The sequence below is a fragment of the Protobothrops mucrosquamatus genome, unplaced genomic scaffold (assembly GCF_001527695.2).
Source record: "Protobothrops mucrosquamatus isolate PMUCROS unplaced genomic scaffold, P.Mucros_1.0 scaffold574, whole genome shotgun sequence".
Lineage (NCBI taxonomy): Eukaryota > Metazoa > Chordata > Lepidosauria > Squamata > Viperidae > Protobothrops > Protobothrops mucrosquamatus.
This window is the reverse complement of record NW_015386876.1, coordinates 90,789-114,973: the sequence shown is the minus strand read 5'-3', so window position 1 is coordinate 114,973 and position 24,185 is coordinate 90,789. Positions and strand designations below refer to the sequence as shown.

Below are 24,185 nucleotides of genomic sequence, written 5' to 3'. Positions count from 1 at the left end.
GTTTAACTTCCTCTTTTTTTCTATTTTGCTTCTAATTTATTGTACGAAGATCTCAATAATTGTCATCCCTCCATAGTTTTCAGCATGTCACCAGATACAGTCTTAAAATTCCTATAAAAATATAACTGGGAGAAACAGAAATTGTAGTGGAATATGATCAGAATAAATATAGTTGGGCAAAGTGTAAAACATTTTCCAATTTTCCTAAGATTATAATTTAAACAGTAACATTAAATGAATGTAAGAGGCTAAGATTATTTGGGGAGAAAGTCTTCATTAGGGATGCTGTAGGGCAGGTAGGCTGTGCCCTCCCTTAAGGAAACCACTTTTACAACATTTAACTCTGTCATGCACTCAGCACTAGATTAATATTATATGCAAGTTCCTTCTTTTCTTCCTTTATCACTTGGTGTTCTAAGCTAAGGCTGTTCTCCCAGAATTATCAATTTAGGATGCTTTTGCAAAAGTTGTTTGGAAGTTTGAGAAACTGTAGTTACAAGCTGTAGGGGGAGCTTTGGTTTCTCTTTTGTAGAGAGCAATTCTACATCTGTCTAATTTTCTGATTTAATTGTTGCTGTTTTAATTTGGAAGAACTGTATTATTATTTGCTTATTTGAATGACACTTATGAGTTAGGTTGATATAGACATTGTGTTAACAAAGAAATAACTTCCTTCAGGTTTTAGATTGAGCTGCTAACCTTGTTGATGCTGGGAAGCCAAAATTCTAGGAATTGGTAATGTTTAGCCTTGGGAAAAGAAATATGGTGGGATAATTTGATTCCAGTCTGTAAAGCCCAGACCTGTTCTTTATGCCTACAGCGTTCAGGACATGAAATCATGGATTTAATCCATAGTGTGGACATATTCTGGTTGAATGTTACTAAAGCAAACATACTAACAGCAAGTTGACAGTGGATTAAATTACCCAGATAGGCTGTGCTCTGTTAGGTATGTTAAAACAAAGACAAGAGAGCTATTTGACCAGAATGTTTTTTGTTTGGATTCCCACACTGTATATAATCCTTCTGGGACTTGCCATGTAAAGATTCTTTAATATTTCGCCCTTTGTGCTCAGTTCAAACAAAAGTCTGCTTTTTTCTAAACACTGGGATGAGGTACTGCTTTGGTGTGGTTGCTCCTTTTCTAGTTGCTGCTGGACTCCAGGCAAAGCTCCAAGCTCCAGGCAGGACTCGCACCAGGATATGCTGTTCACTGTAGCTTGTGGTCCTGGCAGTTGAGTAATAGTCCTCTTGACCACTTGTAAATAACTGCCAATCTCCACATGTCGCCTCTGGTTCCCTGTCTGTATACCTTTGCTTTTTATCTTTCCTGCTACACATCCCCGTCTTCACTTAGTTTTAGTTTTCTAAGCTAAGAACCTGGATGGGGGGGTGAGACTGCCTCTGGACACCAGCATGTTCTTGAAAATGCCAAAGTATGGCTCAATTATCACAAGCAACTGCAACACCAACTTGGATGCCTGGGAATAAAGTTGTGCATAAACATATAAACTGTATGAGGGAAGTGGGGTTAAGAAAGTTATTGCCTATCTGCAGCTGCTTTTCCAAAGTGCAGATAGCAACCCAGCTTTACTCCCTCAAACTGCACTGGGAAGGGACTGGCTTAATGGGCTAAGTGGCTATTTCCAACTCTGAACATACACAATATATGTCTGCATTTGGCAAGAGTTTTTGAACTAATGAAAAGAGTAATAATTTCTGTCCTATACGCAGAGTATCTCAGGCATAATTCTTCTTACAGTCGTTCAGAGAGATCCCATAAAGCAAGGTTAAAAATTATTTATCTTATAGCTCAGGAAAAAGTGCCAGCAGTAATATCCAATTACCCTTTCTTTAAAAAATCAGTGTTTTTCATCCGTATATAATCATTTCTTTATTTCTTGGATTTAGGAGTTATCTCTTGCTAATATTCAGGCTAAACTTCCCGTTATCTTTTCAATGGTAAAAGGGCCCTTTAGCAAGATCTCTCTTCTCTTTCCTTTGCTTTCAGATAAATTGTCAGTTGTAAAAGAGGCTCAGTGTTTGGAAACTAGAGTAGGAGGGTAAAGCAACGCTATTGGATGTCCTGAACGATGTCCTTAAAAGTTGTATTAATGTTTATGGTGATAATATCATATATGCATCAAGGTGGATGAATATACATGCTTTTAACTGGAGGGCAGTTTCTGAGTACACAGCAAGGATATACAGTATGGCTGTTGCCCATGTGCTATCCGTTGCACATTCCTTTTGTACCCATGCCATTTACACTTCTCCTCATTTTTATTCTTCCCTGCCCCCTTTTTTCTTAAGATTCTCCTCCAGCAAAGATAGAACAGGAAAGATCAGAAGATAATAGTTTCTTCCCATCAAAGTCATGTCCAATTCTGACTCGGATATGCAACTTAGTGGGCTTGGCTGAAGCTGTTGTGGTGCTCCATCCCTGCCACGAGCTTGTGAAACCTCCTGGGCAATGGGGCATTGTTTTCCTTCTCTTGTTGCTGGCAGGCTCTGACAGCTTGGTGTTTGTTTCTCTGGGAGGCTCCAAAAGATCTAAGGCAGGCCATTAGATCCTTATGCTACTGATACTTCTCTCTGCTATTTTGAGGTGTACAGTATTGAATAATTAATACCAAATTAATTGAAAGAAGATAGCCTAATTTAGCCCAAAGGGAACGAGCCTTCTCCATCTCCCCAAAGTCTTTTTTATGGTGCAAGGAGAAAGAGGATATAGGCAACTGTGGAAGGTCAGGTGTTCTCTGGCTCTTACTTGGTGTGGAATTTCTTTGAAATTGAATTTGAAAACCTTCAGATCTTTCTGTCTGGTAGAATTGCTCATGATTAACATTTTCTGAATCTGAACTCAGCTAGATTGTGGAGAGATCAAGACTCAAATTTAACCATAGAAGCTTACTGATATTTTAAGCCACTCATTATCTCTAAAGCAACTTACTTCATAGGTTAGTTTGGGAATAAAATTGAAGACAGGAGTACTGTTTGTGCACTTTGAACGGTTGGAAGACTGGCAATAATTATAGCAAAATATGAATGCTGTTTTTTATTTAGAAGAAATATCATTACCAAATTGCCTTGAAATTTGGGGAAACATTATCAATAATCAAGTTATACTTTAATAGAGAATGCTTCTTCAGTGCTGATTTTCTTTCCTTATTTTTCTAAAACATGTAGAAGAATGTTTGGAAAATAGAAAAAAAGCATAGAGAGCTGTAAGATCTTCCTTCAGCTGCCCGGCGGGTGTCTCTTTCATCAAAGTTGACCACTAGCATGTTCTAAAAGTGTACGATTTGAGTCAATTTCTGCTTGCCTCTAAGTTTTCTAACACTGCAAGGAGAGAAGAGTAATAAAGAAGTAGTCGCTTGAAATTCTTTTTCAATTGCTTTATCAGCTCTGCTTCATGGACCCTGACAGCCTGCTTCAATGTGCAGTATTTATAGGCTTGATGTCACGATCTATGAATAGACTGGCTGTTGTGGGGTGGAAATTCCCCCTGAGATTTCTGACTTCCTGTCTTTCCTTTTTTTTTAAATTAAACATTTACATGTTTGTTTATAATTACAATTTATATACATTATATAATGTGACCTCACCACAATGTGTAACTCTCTGCCATGAAGGCCTCCAAAAGAAAATTAAAGCTTTAGCCAGCTTAATGCATGACCCTAGGGGAGCCATGGGGATGGATGGAGGTGGGGGAGAAGTGAAGCCTTTCAACAGACTACTCCTATAGATAAGAAACATGGCACAAACCTATTGCTTAAATGCTTTACCCATTTCCATGCAAGTTTATAGTCCCTGTGCACTCATCGTCCACAACTACTTAAAAACATAAAAAATTGAACTATTTATAAAGTTGGGGGAGATTAAGAAGAACAAACATACTGATTGCCCAGGCTTCATTTAGATGCCACATTTTGAGAGAACATGAATGCTTCAAGCTTGGACCTTCCCCTTTAAATCAGAGAGATTAAACAAAATTCCTCAAGATTTGCTGCAAGGGCATTATGTAAGTTTTAGCCTTCTCTGCATACCGAAAACCTGCAGTGACCAAGAATGGCTCATCATTAGGAAGCTGAGAATGGCAGTTATGCTGGGTCAGTTGAGATACTAATTCATTTGAGAGGGGTGACAGTCTCTCCAAGCAATACTGCAGTGTAACTCTCCAGAGAAATATTTCTCAAGTAGCAATGTCAGAATTACAGATTTAGGATCAGCAACAAATCCAATCACCACATCACACACAAACAACATTTGTACACTAGAATTTGTTTCTATGTATCAAAACAATTTGCTCAAGTGGGGGCAGGAAGGTAAAGAGAAAGGCATAGAAGTCAGAAAAAAAAGGACACCCAAAAAAGTAGCGGGTACATATAATTTGCTATTCTTGCTGTTGTTTAGCTCTTTTTTCTTTCTTTTCTTCTGTTTTTTCCATTGTCCATTGGAAAACTATTAAATGTTTTAACTATTAAAACTATAAAAAAGATTTAATAGTAATATTTATAAGAAATATTTATAAGAAACAAAATGAAACTGCGTATAGTGCTAGATATACACCTGTGAATGCCAAATATATTCTAGCTCTTCCTCACTTTCATGTGATTGTAGGCTAATGATTTCCAGCTCTTTCTCACAGTGAGGCCTTTTTTTCCATCTGTTTTCTTCCAGAGCCATGCCCATCAACCTTGCTGCAACGACACATGGCAGATCTGTTGCGCAGTGACCAAGAAATGGCACCTAGTTTCCTCAATAGTGTCCTTAACCAATTAAACTGGGCCTTCTCAGAGTTTATTGGCATGATTCAAGAGGTGAGTCTATGGTTCATTATAAATCTAACTCCAAACAAGTAATAAGAAACTGGATAATGAATGCATTTTTGTTATTGTATGTCCTTTGTTAGTAGGGGATAGCAAAATCAGCACAGGTCCTTAGGAATGTAGGGATTTGGCCAACTTGCTTATTAGTTGTGCAGAGAATAGATAGTTTGGGTTAGTATGAGAAAGACTCATGGGATATGCCATGTAGGAGCTGGAGTGTGAAAGGAAACAACAAACATCAGCCTTATTCTACATGTCCAGATTTTGTTTAATTTAAACCTGGAGTAACCAATATGTTCCAGGTGTTAATTTTGCTGATTACTAGCTGAATCGAAATAGTTCAACCTTTCTGGATGTGGTTATTTGTTCTGTGTTTCCCATTTCTTCCATCCCCTATTAAGTTGCGTCCTCTTGTCTGGATAGATCCAACAAGCTGCAGAACGCCTAGAAAGAAACTTCGTAGATAGTCGCCAATTGAAGGTGTGTGCAACTTGCTTTGATTTGTCAGTGAGCCTTCTCAGGGTCTTGGAAATGACTGTCACTCTAGCTCCAGAGATCTTTTTGGATTGGAATCGCCCTTCTTCAGAATTATTACTCAGGAGACTTGCACAGGTATTTTTTTTCTGCGGAATATCACATGCTTCTGTACACATATGCTTAATTCAGAAACATACTAGTAGGTAATGGCCTATTTATGTCACCTTCACAATTTCGCTTCTGAATTAACTTCTAAAAAGTTATCTAGCTGGTTATTAACAGATTGAAGGATGATATATGTAGAACTACAGGATTTTTTTCTCTTCCCCTATTAAAATTATTTTGGCAGCCATTATTTATAATGTTTTGCTGCACGATAAACTCTCGATTTTATGGTTCTTATTTGATTCTATTTAGAAGAAAACAGCAGAGAGAAAAAATAAGGAGTCCATAGTGCTCTGTGAGCTTGGTTGTTTTCTTGCAGATTCTTCATTACCCAACTAGGTAATGTAATCAGTGTACAGTAGCTAGGGCTGGCACTGATCATATTACCTAGTTTGGCTAATAATACATCTGCAAGAAAACAACTAAGCTCAGAGAGGACGAAGGAGTCCACATTTCAATCCTGAGCTACACATATTCTCCTTTATCTAGAAAAGATATAGACACATTTTACAAAATGCATGCATAAACTACATTGTACTATATCGTTAAAACTCTGATAAGTCATCCCAATCTCCTTCTCCCTGCTTTCTTCTTTCAGATGCCATAATGTTTTCTTATATTTACTTATATCTAGATCAAAATATATCAGTAAATCATCCTTCTTGCCAAATATAAGAATATATTTAAATGTTGCTAGATCATACATACAACATGAATATATAGTGAAGATGACAACTGATATTTACAGGAAGGAAAAGGCATACACATAAACTAGGATACATTTGTTCAACCTCATTTTTCAAATATCTCTGGGAAATTGCTTTGTCATATACATGATAATGATATACATTGCTTTGTCACATATATTTGGGCTTGACTGTTCATGCAAAATATTCAGACTATACTGATATGTTTTCTTGGAGTTTAAATGCAGTAAAATCAGCCCAAACAACTTGTTTTTTACATTCCAAAACTAGCGAATAAAAAAGGGAAAAAATAAACCTCTTGGAAGCAATAAATTATTTTGAATTGGATTTTCAAAGAGTATGGTCTTTGAGACTCAAGGCAATGTGTCTTTCACACTTGATCTTGTTGGATTCTATTACTTGCTGTCCCCAAGGTCCATTATCCAAAAGAATGAAAAGCTAAAATATTTCTTTCAGTGGAAATACTTAGAGCAGGCATGTCAAACTCACGACGTCACGTGACGCTGCGCGATGTATCAGGACTTTTTCCCCATTGCTGGCAATAGGGTGGGTGCGGTTTCAGCGTGACGCATCCGGCCCGCATGATCTAGAGCCTAAATTGTGTAATGTGATCTTAGTTTCAGACTAAGACTCTGATCTGCTGTCACTGTTTCATTAAGAGCTCTGCATATATTTTCATATGATGGTTGGTATCTGCTAATACTATGTTAATATTCATCTAAGGACCTTCAGGCATCTGGCCAGCTCCATTCAGTTGCCCTGACTCCACCCCAATAAAAGGGATTACAGGGTTGTAAAAAAAATGATTTAAGGACCTAAAGGACAGTACAGGATCTGTACTGTAATGCATTCAGCATTTCCATCCAAGGCTGAGTTTTTAATATTTTTTTTGAAGATTGAAAATGCCAGAGAATAAGAATGAGCAACCACCCTTAAAATTTTTCCTCATGCCATTACCCAAATTCAATGTTTCCACTATATGCACAGTTTGAGATTGTCTGAGCTTTGCTGTTCAGATGATGAAGCAAGTGTGCAGTCAGAAAGTATTCATCTCTGTTTCAGTATTCACTCTTCTTTCCCTTTTCCTACAGCTGTTAAATCAGGTGCTAAATCGTGTAACAGCTGAGCGGAACTTATTTGACAGAGTGGTGAATCTTCGGCTGCCAGGTAAGCTGCCTTTTCTTCCTTTCTGCAGTCGTCTCCCAAAGAAAAATCATATCTCTGTGATAAAACACATATTTTGGATATCCCAGGATTAAAATGTTTAGGAAGCAGATGATAAAAAGTTCTCTAATTCTAGAGAGTTATGTGGAACTCTTCTACTCAGGCTAAATAAGCAAATGATGTAACCTGGCATAAAGTATTTTTAATATTCTTATTTATTGAAGATATTCCCCTTGGCTCTCCTGCTGTTGTTGAAATGTGTCTAAGCGTCTTAAGCATTTTTGGGATCTTCACAAGAGCTTCTCCTATTTCTAGTCCCTTTGGAAAAAAATTAGGATATACATGAGGAGTAATTCTAGGCCAACTTTTTACCTCAGATTGTGGTCTTAGTGTAGTTTATACTGTACCTGTTGTCTTTCTCATGGGTCATTAATATAAAGACCTAAGAGGTGCATCTGAAAATGAAAGAGAACATCTAGTTCTTATGATAACTTTATGCTGACTCTCCCTTGGTTGCTCAGAATTACAGCTATAGGATGTGGGATCTTTTGGCTCTAAACTTTGAAGAGCCATTAAATGATGGCCATGTGCCTGGCCTACTCAAGGCAAGAGATCTGTTCTCATAGCAAGAATTTTAAAATATGAGGTAATCCATAGAGAAGAAAGATATCTTGGGTATGCCCCAAAAGCTAATAGAAATACTATTGAATATGAGTAAGTGCATTTGAATGCAAAACTGATTTGATGTATTTATAAACAAAAAGTGATGTACAGTAAGAAAAATAAAAGAAAAAGAATGTTATTGGATGTTACAATTAAAAATAAAAGTTAATAAAAACTAATAAAAAATTAGGAAGTACAGAAAAGAAAAAAAGGAAAAATAACAGTATAGTATAGTACAGTACAGTATAGTGTTGTGGAAAGAAAGGACTTGAGCCAGCTCTTTGAGAAAGGAAAGGTTTATTGCGCAGGTTCAGAGAGCTACACAAAGCAAAAGGGTCTGAACCCCAAGGAGTGTTCAGAGATCACATATATAGTTCATACAACGTATGCATTTCCTGACCCCTCTGGACCCCATATATGGTAATATTCTAAACATTGTGTTCTCAGCATTCTTGATAGTATGGAAAAATACCAGACGGTTGAACATTGACACAGAGATAAAAATAGGGAATTGGCTACTAAGCAAAGCAGAAAACAGGATATGGCTTAAATGGTCAAGGACAGTGAGGCAGAACATTATCTCGAGACTCAGCAATTTCTGGAATGCTCTCTGCCCCACATCACTAGTACAGTACAGTACAGTATGATGGATGGATGGATGGATGGATGGATGGATGGATGGATGGATGGATGGATAGATAGATAGATAGATAGATAGATAGATAGATAGATAGATAGATAGATAGATAGATAGATAGATGATAGATAGATAGATAGATAGATAGATAGATAGATAGATAGATAGATAGATAGATAGATAGATAGATAGATAGATCTTGCCCCTTCATCACAAGTATGAACAATGTTAGTAACATATCACCAACAACTGATCCCTTCTTCCCACATCTGATTTCTTATCTATAAACAGGCTTGTCATTCAGGCCGGCAAAAGTCCATTAACAGTTACCAGAGAACAATATATCTTTTTAAATCTTAATCAGATAAACTAATTTTACATTTCTTCTCTTAACTTTTAACAATCTTGATTTTTAATATCTTCAAATAATGTCCTAGAAATTAATATTTTTCCTTTTTCTTTGTCTCCTCAATAGAACCTTCAAAACTGTAACAAGCCTCTTTTGTAAATCCAGTATAGAAAAGTTATCCAAGTCACTCTTCTGAATTGTATTTGTATGTTCCTTTTAAAATATCAGCCACTTTCAGTTGTATATCCAGTATATCATCTTTCTCTAGATCATTCTTGTAGCCTGTAATTTTTAAATATGCTCGGCCCTGAGAAATGCCACCTCAGGACCCACATCCAACGACACTGGTACCATTGTGCAAAGCCCCAATAGCCCTTGCTTCCCTATGTGTCACAGGATCTGCCGTGCCCCATCTACTTTGCCATTTTTCTTTAGCTGCTGACAGGTACGCCCAGACTATGTGAGGTGGCTGCTGACCACACCAGGCCTTCTTACTGAGGCCACCTTGCAACATTCTTCAAGCCAAGTCTCCTTCTCGCCTCAGGCTTCCAAAAGCTTCCAAATATCCACAATTTTGCAGTTTTTTCAGGGTTTTTTCCAAGTATCTTTGTAAGTCTAGGTAGCAAGTACTCTCTCTAGTGCTAGTTGCATCCCTGTTAAAATTTGTGAGGGAAGGAGTGTTTTATCTTTTTTATATGTATGTGTCCAAAATGGCTCAAAACAGAGAGGAAAAGGAGTTTTGCTAAAGACTTGATAATTGGATAATTTAAAACAAATTGCTAATCAAATGAACCAGTAATTACATTCTAGACTCTTAGGGAATGATATTACTTGGTGATGATCTATACTAGTTGGTCCTCATCTATGGCTCCATCGGGAGTCATAAAAGAGTCTGCATTAGTATTAATATTTATTTTGTACCTCTGCTTTCCTCTTGTAGGACTGGAAAGTGTAGACCACTATCCAATCCTTGTTGCTGTGACAGGAATTTTAGTCAGGCTGCTTGTTGATACTGATTTCCAAGGGTAAGTGCTCTTTTATTCTACTCTATGGACTGATACATTCATTGCTTGCTTTCCAGTCTGTTTACTTACTACTGTTTTATTAAACTGAAATCAATCGCTCTTTAACACTGTGTGCGGATCCTGATATAGTATTTAGGTTATCCTGAACTTCATATGCAGAGTTTATTGTAAGGTAGAACAGTTTTCATTATGTTTTATATTTACTGTAACTAAAGTATACATAAAGATACTTAGAACAGGCGACTGGGTTAGATTATTTTGGCATTCACTTCCATTTTTATGAAGTGTAGGAAAAAAGGCTTCCTTTTTTTGCACATCTTTACTTTCTTCTGTTGTTTTTCTAAAGAGAATGACATTGAGGAAAGGTCTTGCGTAAAGATAAAGAAGGCCTGTGTTTCACCCTTTCTGAAGCGGTGGCAGTGAGATTTCTCAAATACCTGTTAAACGTTTCTCCCTTTACTTTCCTAACTTGGGCATTTTTGTGTTTGTAGCAGCAGATACATTAGTTTAGGGAACTCCAACCTTTATTTCCTGGAAGGCAGCATTAGTAGCTTGACAATCAGAGGAAAAAAATTAGGAAGGATCCACCCTTCCTATTTAAACAGCAGTTAAAAATGGTCGTGGGAGAGCAGAGTCATATTTCCTACCTGGTTTAACTGGGAAGGCTGATAAAATCTATAAGGATTTCCAGGATTAATTTTAGCATAGTAAGAAATAAGATGGGTGCAAATAAACCTTATTCTGATCTTGGCTTGTATGATTATCTCAGTGATTCTAAATATTTGATTAGTGAAATTTTATTAAAGCAACAACAAAGATAAATATGAATTGTTTTTATATAGCTGTTAAATACAAAACTGATCATGTTTGCTAGTAGTTAATTAAGAAATTGACTTAATTCAGTGGTGGGATTTAGCCAGTTTGTACCACTTTGGCAGAACTGATAGCTAATTTTTTGTTGCCCAGGCCCAGAATGGACTTCCAGGTGGCATCCACACAGAGAACCAGTTGTTCACATATTTGAATCCCACCACTGACTTAATTATGGTGTTAACATACAGTTTTTAAACTGTATAAGAATCCTATAAGTGTTATCTATGTAATAATTAGCCAGCATGGAGCTGTGATTATTTTAAAAAAATATATTTTAAAATGATACAAAGTGATGTAGGGGGAACTTTTAAAGAACTCAAACAGATATGAAATGCACTCCTGGTAAACACTTATAAGATCAGGTCTTCAAAGTTGATACTTGGCATATTTGGGGATCAAGTTCCTTTTTAGAATACCTGAAGGGCAATCCATGAGAAATTTTAATTTCATGTTTGCCTATTTCATGTAGCTCTGCAGATATCTGCCAACAGCTGAGCCCAATCTGGCTAGGCACTCAGTTCTGACACGAAATTATTTCTGACCCTCTGTTTCCTCACCAATGCCTTCCAGATAGGCAGGCACAAATCAGCCTATTTATATCCCTCTCCTGTGGTCAAAGCAGTGAATACCTCTAAGGCTAATTGTGCCAAGCACCTTTGTTATACTTCCTAAATAAAAAAGAGATTTTCATTTCAAGCATAGTGTAACAGGCACATTTAGACTAGTCATACGCAAATAAAGGCAGATAATAATAATAATAATAATAATAATTTAATTTGTATTGTTGTACTATGCTCTCTCTCTCTCTCTCTCTCTCTCTCTCCACACACACACACACACACACAAACATACGCGCGCGCGCACGCACACACACACACACACACACAGAGCCAACATAAGTGAAGGGAGAAAACAAGCCTGATGTTTGGCTCCAATAGTAATTGTTTTCTTCCAGTGCTGGATATTTTGCTGATGAACTTTGGATGAAAGAGATTTAATTAGTAATGGTATATTGGGTTATTCAGCAAAACCAGAAGAAACTACTGTAAGTCTTTTATTTCTTAATTCCACTAATAAATCTTAATTCCACTAATAAATCAACTAAAACTGTTCTAAATAGTAGTTAAGCCATTGTATACATTCTCACTTTAATATTTAAGGAATGTATACTACAAACTGAAAATATGTTGAAGGCAGTTAAGTGAAGAAAGTATGACTGTCATTTATTTGTCATATTTGTATATCACACACTCCTGGCAAAGTACGCAACTTAGTGCAATTACAGAGGTGCAGGAGCCATGTGATAGAACCCAAGATGGACATCGGGTAGCTTCTTCTTTTTTTTAAAAAAAAAAGTTTTTTATTAATTTTGAAATATCCCCCCCATTTACAAATATAAACATACATTAATACAACTTTAGTATTATAAGTTTTACAAACATAAACGTTAATATTGCAAAACAGCCCGGCAACACCCGACATCGGGTAGCTTCAATTTCAGTTTATGCATGTGACATTGAGAAAACAGTTGTCACAGGACAGATGGCAGAAAAGATTAGGCTTTCTCAATTTAATTATGAACTTCCAGTAATGGATAAAATTGTAAATTATACAAAAAACAGTGCTTCATCACGGTGGATCAGAGGAAATATTTTTTTTTTTTGCTTTGGGAGAACAATATTTTGTAGAGTACTTGAAGCATTCTTAGTATTTTTGACTTATTTGTGGTTGGACTCAAAATTAATATTATATGTGGCATACTCATATGATAGAAGAAATTGGATGAAACCTTAGTTTTCAATTGCAAAATGACTTTTCAGTCTGCAACACTTTTTTTTCTTTGCTTCAAAATGTGTTTTGAAGAGATTGCTTGAATTATTATATTATTCCTCCATTAGACTGTTTATATCATACAATTTGGTTCAGATCACATCCATTAGTGAATGCATCTGACAGGATCTTGAAATGGATATTTTCAATAGCTTTCTTTGCTTTGGAAATTCCAATCTACTCCTTCCTTCCTGGGTTACAGAGGAGCTGTTTTTCATTTAGTCCAGGTGGAAGACATGCTGGGATGCAGTGTATGTTTGTATGTTTTTCTTTGGTTCCTTATAAAGATGTTGGAAATTTTAATTACTTTTTATAGGAAATACTGCTTTTATTCAAGGGATTTTTAAAATGATGTCTTGATTGCTACCTACTCAGAGCATTCAGAAATTAGCATCAATAAGTAAATAAATAATTTCAGTCAAAGCTTAGACCTTGTGTTAAATATTAATTGAAGATTCATAAGTTAATTTCCAATCTTCTGGTCCAAAGGAGAAAAGAAAAATATTGTGACTGAATGATTTGTTATCAGGGTGGTATTGTCAAGAGAGAACTGGTTTCTGGGCTATTGGATGGATTATGTCCCAGTAAGGTTTAGCAAAAAATATGTTCAACCACATCAGCTTGATCAGGAGTTATTGACTGACTGACTGACTGACTGACTGACTGACTGGTTTTATTTGTCCCAACTGCAGTCACAGGCAGAACAAAGCAAATTGTGGACAGTCTTAAGAACACGAACATGCTAGTTTTTGATTAATCCATACCTCACAACAGGTAAAAACAATTAAAAACTAGTTAAAAACCAATATGCAAGTATGTAAAACTTTCCATAATCTATTTAAAAGACATAAAATTGTACATCAGCTCAATACAGCCATTACAAGAACTGTCCACTTAACTTTTTAAAAATAACTTTTTAAATAAGCTGTGGGAATAACATATTTCAGCAAAACATAAGATCACATACTGTAAAATTTTAATTTTTGAATTAAGTATGGGCTAAATGCTTAAAAATGGATACATTGCTAGATCAAAATTCAAAAAGTATTTATCAATGATTCCGTATCACACTAAATCTGAGCTAAGTCTCAAATTTCCCAAAAAAATATCTCTAGCACTTTGCTTTTCAATATTTTTACTAATGACTTGGTTGAATAGATGGAAGAAATGAGACGGTTTGTCTAATAGAGTCACTTCAAACTGCGAGATGGGCAGCAAATATATTTGATAATAATACTAACTTTGCTAAAAGACAGAAGTTAAAAAATAAATACTGCTTGTTATATTAGAAAATGGACAGGAAAAAAACAACATGAAATTTAATAGTGATAGATGCAATGTTCTTCATTTAGGAAACAAAACTCAAATACCAAGATATAGGATGAGGGCTGCCTGACTTGGTAATAATCTTTATAAAAATAATAATATTGGAATAATAATTGAGTGCAAAATTCATATTGAATCCCACTTCGTGCGATTCATGCTTTTTCTAGATTTTGTTGTTCTCACTGATTGTAAATTGAAATATGATAGGGCTGCAAAAAAGGCAAGTTCAATTGTGAACAGAAATGGTTTTCAAATCAGAAAAATAATTGTTTCATTTCATTCTGCTTTAGTTTGACCCAACCTTGAATATTGTATCCTATTTGGACACTGTTGTAAGAAGAATTCAGATTTTATAAATCTCTTTTCATACAACTATTTCTAGTCCGCTATCACCCTCATTGTTCTTCTCAGAGCCTTTTTATTTTTTCCTGAATTTTTCTTATAGCAACAGTGCCCAGAACAAGACACAATATTTAAGGTTGGGTCTTAAATAAAAGAACTGGGGGAGGGACTGTCAAGAACTGGTAAGTTGTTTGGATGTTCCTTAAAAAACAGTAGGAAATATATTACTGGTATACAAAAATCCTGCTAATATTGCCAATTCTACTGTATCAAATCTTTTCCTGACTTCCTGATTTGGAAATCTTCTGTTTATTTTAGTAACATAACTCAGTGGAATGTGGGGAGATTTGGATCAACAAACGGATTTAACATTTAAGTAGTGTTTATTGTTCAATTTAAAGGAATAAGCTGAAGTTAGCATTTCTCTGTACTGAAGTATATTACAAGCTTCATACCTTTTATCTTATAGGGATTCCTCAAACTTGACTGTTCAGCATTTGTTAAGATCACATTTGTATACTGAATTACAGAGAGTCCTTGCTTAATGACCATTTGTTTAGCAACCATTTCAGTTTACAGTGGTGCTGAATGAATGGTAGTTATGATCGGTCCTCAAAGTTATGACTGATGCAGGGCCCTAGTAGTCACGTGATCAAAATTTGAATGTTTTAGGCATCCTGTCCGCATCTAGGACCACAGAGTATGCTTCAAGTTTCCCTCACTCACCTATTTTCCCCCTATCTCCACTCTTTTACTGCTCTGCACTCTGCCACCATTGCCGGGTTCCTGCCATCCCCTGCCAACATTTGCTGTTTTGTTTCTCTCACTTCTGACCAAGAGTGTGTGGTTGAGGCAGCTGCTGGCCCTTCGCAACCTCTCGTAATGTCTCACAAAGAGCCAGCAGCTCTCTTGGCAAGTGTGCAGGGGGAGATAGAGGCGGGTCAGAGGAGCTGAAGTGGAGGCAAATGCAGTAGGTCGTGACAATCTCATCTGCTGAAAGGCACTTTGTGGGCCTGTCAGGAAAGGAGACAATGGGATGGGACCAGCAGTTTGTGCAAAGCAGGAGAAATGTGAGGTCTTCACTTAACAATGGTATGATCCTCATTTTCATATCCATCTTATGGATTTCTACTGGCATTTGGATGATGCTGGACTAAATAAAATATTGGTCCCAACTTGGAAGGCTATTTTTGAACTTGTTCCTATTGTTCGCTTTGAGAAGGACTTTGAAGATTGGTGTTGTGCCTTGGCAACGTCTCCCCAACGTGACAACAATAAAACATGGAATTATTCCTGCTGTATGCCTGCAAAAAGATTCCAGGGAGCCCAAGTCTTCCATTGAGAGCCCCATGCAGTCATAGCCGATGATAGGAAGAGTGACTGACTGTTGGCTTTCATGGGAATTGTTAGGAATGTTAGGAGTTTCCACTTTGGGCTACAGAGCTGGCAGTTACAGTTATAGCCATAGATTAGAAATGGCAGTTTCCCCACAAGACGTAGTGTCTGATTCCCATAGCCAATAGCAATCTGATTTAGATCCCTGTGTGAAGCATAATTATTTCCTCTTGTGAAGCGGTACCAAAAAGTGGACTATCAAGTTTTATTCCATAAAAATACATTTACAAACCATCTACTCGTAAAGTGGGGGGAAGGGACAAGGATGGGAATTACTCTGCTTTTTTTTTTCTCTTAGTAAAACTGTAAGTGATGCTATGCTGACCCATTAATATAATGTGCATGCAATTTAGAAACTCCAGTCTTGGCAGCGATTTGAATTTTTGATTGCTGTTTTGTTTTCTGAGAGTGGCCATGGTGCATTCCTAGGGGAATGCCATTAGACTTTCAGTTCATATTAAAAAATGGCTTTTTTATTGATGTAGTTCTAGTTAAAAAATGGAAGTATTTTTTTAAAATAAATCCCTGGAACTCCAGAGGTTTGTCTCAAGTACAGCTATTGGCACTAAGACTGCTAGGAATATTGATGCAAAACTACTGAGCTTATTGATGCCAGTAGGACTGGGGCTGAAGCAGATGGAGCAGCCCCCGGCTGAAGGATTTCGAGCAATAACGTTCCACTTCATGCCATTCACCCATTTTCTAGATTTTGTTTTGTTCTCACTTACCAATTGTTTATTGAACAGTAAGTTTATGCTAAAAGGGGGAAATGAAATGAATTATAAAATTTCATGAAAGATAATGTTTTTATTTGTCTTGTGTTTAATATTATTTAAAGGTTTGAGAGTACATAATACTATAGTATACCATATAGACTTAGTCCTACAACAGAGCAAACTTGAACATCCATATTGGGGTTAATTTAGGAGAAATGTACCCTCCTGTGGTATAAGAAAGTATAAATTAGGGGAGAGCAGACTTCATTTTTTGCTGAACTCCCACCTGGAGGCTCCAGCTAGTTCAGAATGCGGCTGCGCGGGGGATTTTGGGGGCCTCTAGATGCTCCCATGTAACACCTCTCCTGCGCGAGCTGCACTGGCTGCTGGTGGCCTTCCGGGTGCGCTTCAAGGTGTTAGTAACAACTTTTAAAGCGCTCCATGGCAATGGACCTAGGTATTTGCAAGACCGCCTCCTACCANCCGCCGAGCCCTGAAAACTCATCTGTTCCATGCGGCCGGCCTGGCGTAGTTTTGATTGGGTTTTGTTAGGGGTTTTATATTTTAGAGCAGGCTTTTATGTAATATTTACTGTGATTTTTATTATTGCCTGTTCACCGCCCTGAGTCCCGTAAGGGAGATAGGGCGGTATATAAATTTAAATAATAAATAAATAAATAAACTCCTGTCATCCAGGCTTTGGTGCAACTTACCTGTACAGTTAAAGAACTCCGAGCCCAGGAAATTGTTTTGAGATCAGAATGGAACTAAGCTCATGGTTTGTCCAGACAGAGCTCCATTTGCTGGTACCAGTCCACCTCCCCACAACAGATGTGCTCAGAATGGCAACACAGGTAGTCCTCAACTTACGACCATAATTGAGCCCAACGTTTCTGTTGTTAAGCGAGACATTTGTTAAGAGAGTTTCGCCCCATTTTGTGACCTTTCCTGCCACAGTTGTTCAGTGAATCATTGCGGTTGCTGAATTAGCAACATGGTTGTTCAGTGAATCTGACTTCCCCGTTGACTTTGCTTGTCAGAAGGTTGCAAAAGGAGATCGCATGACCCTGGGACACTGCAACCGTCATAAAAATGAGTCAGTTGCCAAGTGGCTGAATTTTGATCACGTGATCATGGGGGTGCTGCAAAGGTCATAGGTGTGAAAAACAGTCATAAGCTGCTTTTTTCAGAGATGTTGTAACTTCAAACGGTCGCTAAATGAACTGTTGTAAGTCGAGGATTACCTATATTTACTTGTTGCTACTATTGAATCTTGGAAGTAATAAATCCTTGTGTGGGTAGAAGTTCTTTAAAGTTAAATAATGAATTATTGGGGGGGGGTGAGCAACAATAAACTGATTTACATAAATGTTTGCTGCTGAGAACAAAACAGACTTTAGTGAAGCCTTTCAGTTAGTTTTTACAACTCAGAGCTGAAATAATTTTTCCAAGGATAATACTAAACTTTGAAACTCCGCTTGGAAATTATGTCAGGCCGTTTCTTTCCGCCTACTTCACTGAATCAGTGCGGCATATCAGTGCTTCTACCTAGAGTACAAATGGATGAAGAGCAAACTTAGTCCCACTATTTAAAAAATGAAGACAAAATACCTGGGAATCTACTGTCTACTTGGTTTAATATCTCTGTTGGGCAAGATACAAAAATAGACTGTCAAGCAACATGACACAGACACTTAGAAAAGAATACTGCTATTACCAAAGCAGTGTGAGTTTGACAAGAACAAATTGTATGAAGCTAACTTTATCTCTTTTAATGGCATTGGGACTGGCTTGGTAGACCAAGCATTCAAGGGACTGTGGATAATAAGTACCTTGAACTCAGTAAAGTGTTTAACAAGGTCTGTGGGGAAGATGAGAAAATGTGACTGCACAGTACTATAATCTGCTGGGCTTGCAGTTAGTAAAATAGTTGCACTTCAAAGGCACTTGCATTGTCCAAGAGATAAATTTTAAGTGCTCAGCCCAATATTGTTTAGCGTCTGTATAAATAAGTTAGAGAATGAAATAAAATGGATGGTTATCAGGCTTGCCATTGATGTTAAGTTAGGGATGGGCAAGTACCTTGGAAGACAATATCTGTATTCAGAATGACTTAGCCAGCTTGAATTTTGGGATACATCCAGTAGAATAATGATCATTTATGAGCTGTATAAAGGCCTGCATCTGTATAGGAAAAAATGTGTGTGTGAAGAATCTAGAAGTACTAATGAAGTACCATCTGAGCATGAGCAAATATGATGCAGTGACTATAAAGATCAATGTACTCTTGAACTGCATTAACACTTTAACAGAATCATTGTTTTTTTATGACAAGTAGTATTAACAGTTCCACTGTGTTCTGTGCTGGCTACACTGCACTTGGGGTGGTGCTCCATCCAGTTTTGCACTCTGTGCTTTTAAAGGACACAGATAAGCTGGAGTAGGTTCAGAGAACATCTATCAGGATAAAAAATACCGTGGTACCTCGGTAGTCGACTGCTTTGAAACTCGTCGAATTTGGTACTCGATGCATTTTGATGCGAACATTTTGTCCCAGTACTTGTTTGTTTGGTACTCAATGTGCAAGCCAGAACTTGTCAGTGTCAGTTGCTTCATGACTAATACATTATTCCTTATGAGAAAAATTTGGTACTCGTCATTTTTGGTACTTGTTGCGCCTCCTGGAACCAACTAATGACAAGTACTAAGGCACTACTATATCTGGACATCAAGCTCTACGAGGAACATTTAAAGGAGCTGGGCATGTTTAAGTTGCATAAGAGAAGACTAAGGAGGTATGGTATTGGTTTATATCTAAAAATGGCCATATGCAAGAGTCAGTGGTTTTGTTCTCCACTGAAATTGAAAGCAGGACAAGATCATCAGGCTGAAATAAAAAGAATCAGATTAATCGTTAGAAGGAACTAAATGTTTGTAAGGAGATGTGAGCATTGATACAGTTCATAAGTTTCTTTACAGCTCACTGTTTAATGATATTTATTAGTCATACCATATATTTGTATAAATAGGTAGACAACTCTTGCCACTGAAATGTACTAGGATTTACATATACTGTAAGTCTGACCTGAGATTCTTTGTGTTGTTCCCTCTTCAGAAAATACACTAGCACACATTTGAGATTGGGTGGTTTTGGAATAACAGTTGATGGAATATGGCCTTGGACTCACTTATATATTTTCTTTCTTTCTATCTCTGCTTTTGACTACCTTGTATGAGGAAAAAGAAACGTTGATGTATGTTTTAGGCAAGAGTAAAAAAAAAAAGGTGAATGAGATAAAACATGTTTTTTAAATACTTGTTATGAAAAGAGTTTTTTTAAAAAAAATAATTCTGAAAATTATTCCAAAGTACATTGTTATTTTGAAATGCTGTGTTACCTGCCACATGAGGAATGTTTGCTACTTTTCTTAAGAACCAGATCTTATAGCACTTTTAGGAAAAATGTATAATTGGAAAGCTAAAACAAATTAAGTCAGGGATGAACATATTTTTTTTAAAAAAATTCTTTTCTAGATTAATTGTTCATTGGAAGCACATTGTATGTAGGTGGAAAAATGATGAGAAATTATGATAATGATGGTGCTGGTGGTGGTAAGGAAAAGCATTATATAGTGATACTTACTGTGAAGCTTAGTAGTACAATGAGAATAATGGAGTATCAGAAGATTATTGCAGGGGCTACATGAAGCTAGTTAGTTGTCTATCATTGCCCTAACCACAAATATAATTGGATGCTACCTATAATTGTAGATTTTTTTGTAACTTTTCCAGCATATGTTCTGGATTTATTACTAAAAATGTTTTTGGCATCAAACAATTGAAATTTTGTTTTATTTTTGCCTTGGGATTGCACATTCTATGCTCTTATTCCTTTCCTTCTGGCCTTAGTTTGGGAATGTCCTCGTTTGAGGGCTTGATGCCAGCAAATACCCAGCATAGCCAAGCAACAGTTCATGAGTTGTATTATAGAGGCAACAGCAAGTCAGGCTAAAGGGCAGAGGTAGCATCTGTAGACAGTCCAAAAATCAATAGCAAACCAGTGCAGAACCATACCAAAAATACCAAATTGTGCACAAGAGACATATTTTAGAGGTTTAAGATTAGGCATTGGGCAACCAGAATATAGTAGCAATTCACCAAGGCTAATGCAGATATGGCTTCAGTATTGGTTGGCTATCAATTGAAAGTTTTTTCTCCCGTGCCTCCAGAGCCTCCACCAAAAGCAGTTCATCAAGAAATTGGATAAAAGTGGGCTTTGGGGGGAAGATAATGACACACAAACATGTTACCCAGTCACAACAGAACATTTAAATAAGGATTTTCTGATAAGTGGTAAAAAAAAGATTTTTTGATACATGACTTTGGGTAATGAAGGAAAAGTTAGGAAAGCACTGGGTTAAGGCACCCAGATTAGAAGTCAGGAGACCATGAGTTTGTCTTGCCTTAGGCATAAAGCCAGCTGGCTGACGTTTGGGCAGCCACTTACTCTCAGCCCTAGGAAGTAGTCAATGGCAAACCACTTTTGAAATCTGGCCAAGAAAACCGCAGTTGTCAGGAGTGAACACTGACTCAAAGGCACATACAATAAAACCCTTTCCCTACTGTCAAGAATCTTCAGTAGAGCAGGGCTGTTGAGAAACCATTGAGTTGTAGTCAGACTTACTCCCACAGCCTCCAGAACAGGAGCACTTGATCCTACTTTCTACTAGAGTATAACATTTGACAAAGTGTATGAAGAATATAGAACATCATCCACCCATCTGAGGTTAGATTAGTCTCCACCCTGTTGGCCTTTCATAAGATTTTGAAAACATGGTTGTATTCCTGGGCATTGGGCTCAGAAAGTCAGTGCCTATGAGGGCTATTTATTGTTTATCTCGGCTGCCAGCAATATGTGTGTTGTTATTTTTAGTTATTATTAGCTATACAGGGTCACATCGTTGAGATGGACAGTTATACAAATTAAACTGCATTAAATAAACAAATAAGCAGGCTTCAGGCCAACCAAAGTTGTACAATTTTAATTTAAAGATCAGAGTTTTAAGGCATTACGTTAATGCTATAATTTGTAACTAACTAGTTCATACCTAATTCAGATAAATGTCCTTATTACTCTGTGAATTTGATCACTTTCCAATAATTTCTATACCTAACTAATTCTGCAACAATCAACCATATAAGATAAAATTATTTTTAAATCTGAATGTTTTTATGAATAAATATATGGAAGTAGGAAAAGATGATTAATTTTTAACATATATTTATTACTATTATTTTGACAGAGAACTGAGTTGTGAAACTAACACCATGAATACTGCTCTGACTGCTGCTGTTCTCAAGTTCATATTGTCTTTGACCGAACACTGCACATATCCATTATTTAGATTTATTAGAAATCTTATCTCATTGTCCTGATATAGTCCTTTGACCACAGTTGTTAGGCCATAGCATTACAGTAGAGTAAAACAAATGATCTGCATATATTTCATATGAAATATTGGGCTTCTGCATATTAATCAGAACCTCTGGACAAATTTCATAGGCAATGGAAAGGTTTGGGCTGAGATATAGACAATGTTTAATGAGATACATCATTGAGATTTCATGGGCTGATTGCAAGTTATTGGCCAAATAGCATGCAAATATTAGCGCAAAAAATATTGAAATTGATTTTATTGTATAGATGAAAGGGGATATATTTGATTATCTATTCTGCACAATCTGTTTTTAGAAAAGTGGCCAAGCATCAGATAATATTAAATTACTAATTAATATTCTGGATATACATTCAGAAAAATTGAAATGCACATTGGTGGTTTTTTTAATGCAGAAGACGCCTTTTATATGGTGATGTGAGCGCTTTGATATAGGTCAGTAAAAGGCTCTTCATAAAAGATTCTGGAACTGTATTAATATATAGGATACAGTAATAGAATCTTGAAAGCTAATCTATGTTTCCCCTTTCCTCCCTCTTAAATCCAGGACTTAAGGGGTAGTCAACTTGACTCTCTAAATGACTTCATTTCCTGAGCTTAATACATGTTTCTCTAATTGTTGCCATGTAGTTTTCTTTCAAGGTCATTTTCTGTAGGTAAAGTGGAAATTTTGGAAATATGTCTTGTCTTTATATTGATTCTCTCTTTTTTAAAATTAATTGGGCCAAGGTAATAGTATTAACTCCTTGTGCTAGATTATTATGTGGAACAATATTTTTACCTATCAACATGTCTTGTGGAATCATCAAGGAGTCCTTTTATGTTTTTTAATTTGATATTGATACCATTGGCCTGCTTTAATATAAATGGAAAACAGGTGGGGCATAGCAGTAGGAATAGATGAATGCAGGCTGTTGTTATATGCTGATGTCATTGATATTTATTCATTTATTTTATTATATGCTGCCCATCTCACTTAAATGACATATTTATCAAAAGTAATGTTTTTGTGCAAAAGTAATCAAGTTATTCAATTAATCAAAGTCTTGTATACTTAAGATTCTAATGTTTCTGTAGACACTCGTACTATTTGGAAGATTTTTAAAATAATTTTATTAAAATGTACCGTTAACAAAGATAAAAAAACTAATAGAAACTAATAAAAAAGAAAAGAAAAAAAATGAATGAAGTGTACTATATATAGTAAGAGAAATAAAAAATATATAAAGAGAGGTCTTCCCCCTTCATCATGACTAGTATAATTTCAGTAATTTATCACCTTCTTTCATACTACAGCAAAAGCTCTCTTTGCATATATCATCTTTATCTATAACCCAATTCTTAAAACTTCATTATTTAATCCTAATCAGCAAAAGTCCATTAAGAGTTACCAGAATAACAACATATATAGTTTAACCTTAATAAGATAAACCAACTATAATATTACTTTTAATGTAGTAAATATTACTTTGTCTAAAAATAAAACAAAAGATCTCTTCTTCCTTTGATTTGTCTCTTGTCTATAAATAAATCTTTAAAGTTTCATCATTTGGTCCTGATTGGCAAAAATCCATAAGAGTTACCAGAAATAATAGCATATATGTTTTAACCTTCATCAGATAAACTGACTTTATATTTCTTTGCTTTTATAGTTTTGATCGTAAATCTCCTGTGTTTTTTTTTTTGTCATCAGTGTTTTCCCATGGGAAAAGCTTTATATTTTTTAAAAATAAAATTTCAAACAACAATATTTTCCCACAGGAAGGTTTCTTGTAACTAGTTTCAAAATCTTATTTTAAATCCATCTTGCACCTTAGTTCATTTATAACTTTCCAAAATTCTAATCATCCTTTTTTTGTTTATTCCAAAATAGTTTAAGTTCTAATCATCCTTTTTTTGTTTATTCCAAAATAGTTTAAGTTCTTAAACTTGCATAAAACTTCTTTAACAACGATTAAAGGGGACTCAGCTGAAATTTGTTGTCCTGAAGTTTCTTAATATACAAACAGCAGTTAATAAGTAAGTTCCAACAGGGCCAAGAAAGGAAGTATTTTAACCCAGTATCCTTTTGAAGGGCACTGTATTGCAGCTTGGGCAAAGATGGGGATCCCTCAGCTTCCAGAGCACTAAATCTGCGGGAGACTGTTGTCCAAGTCCTCTCCTTGTCCAGAGAGGAATTCTGAGAAACCAGTCCATTCACCACCACAGTTATTGGCTCCATTGCCATT

General features: G+C 36.2%; 1 protein-coding gene across 1 annotated transcript in view; it reads left to right on the top strand.

The window, feature by feature from the left end:
* RNF123 (ring finger protein 123) overlaps positions 1 to 20,208 on the top strand; it is a 30,624-nt gene extending 10,416 nt beyond the window's left edge. The window contains exons 9-13 of the mRNA XM_029284416.1: positions 4,684 to 4,823; positions 5,256 to 5,444; positions 7,273 to 7,348; positions 9,935 to 10,019; positions 20,055 to 20,208. Of these exons, the coding sequence (XP_029140249.1) occupies positions 4,684 to 4,823; positions 5,256 to 5,444; positions 7,273 to 7,348; positions 9,935 to 10,019; positions 20,055 to 20,208 (644 nt within the window). The remainder of the gene's footprint in view (positions 1 to 4,683; positions 4,824 to 5,255; positions 5,445 to 7,272; positions 7,349 to 9,934; positions 10,020 to 20,054) is intronic.
* The last annotated feature ends 3,977 nt before the right edge of the window (positions 20,209 to 24,185 follow it).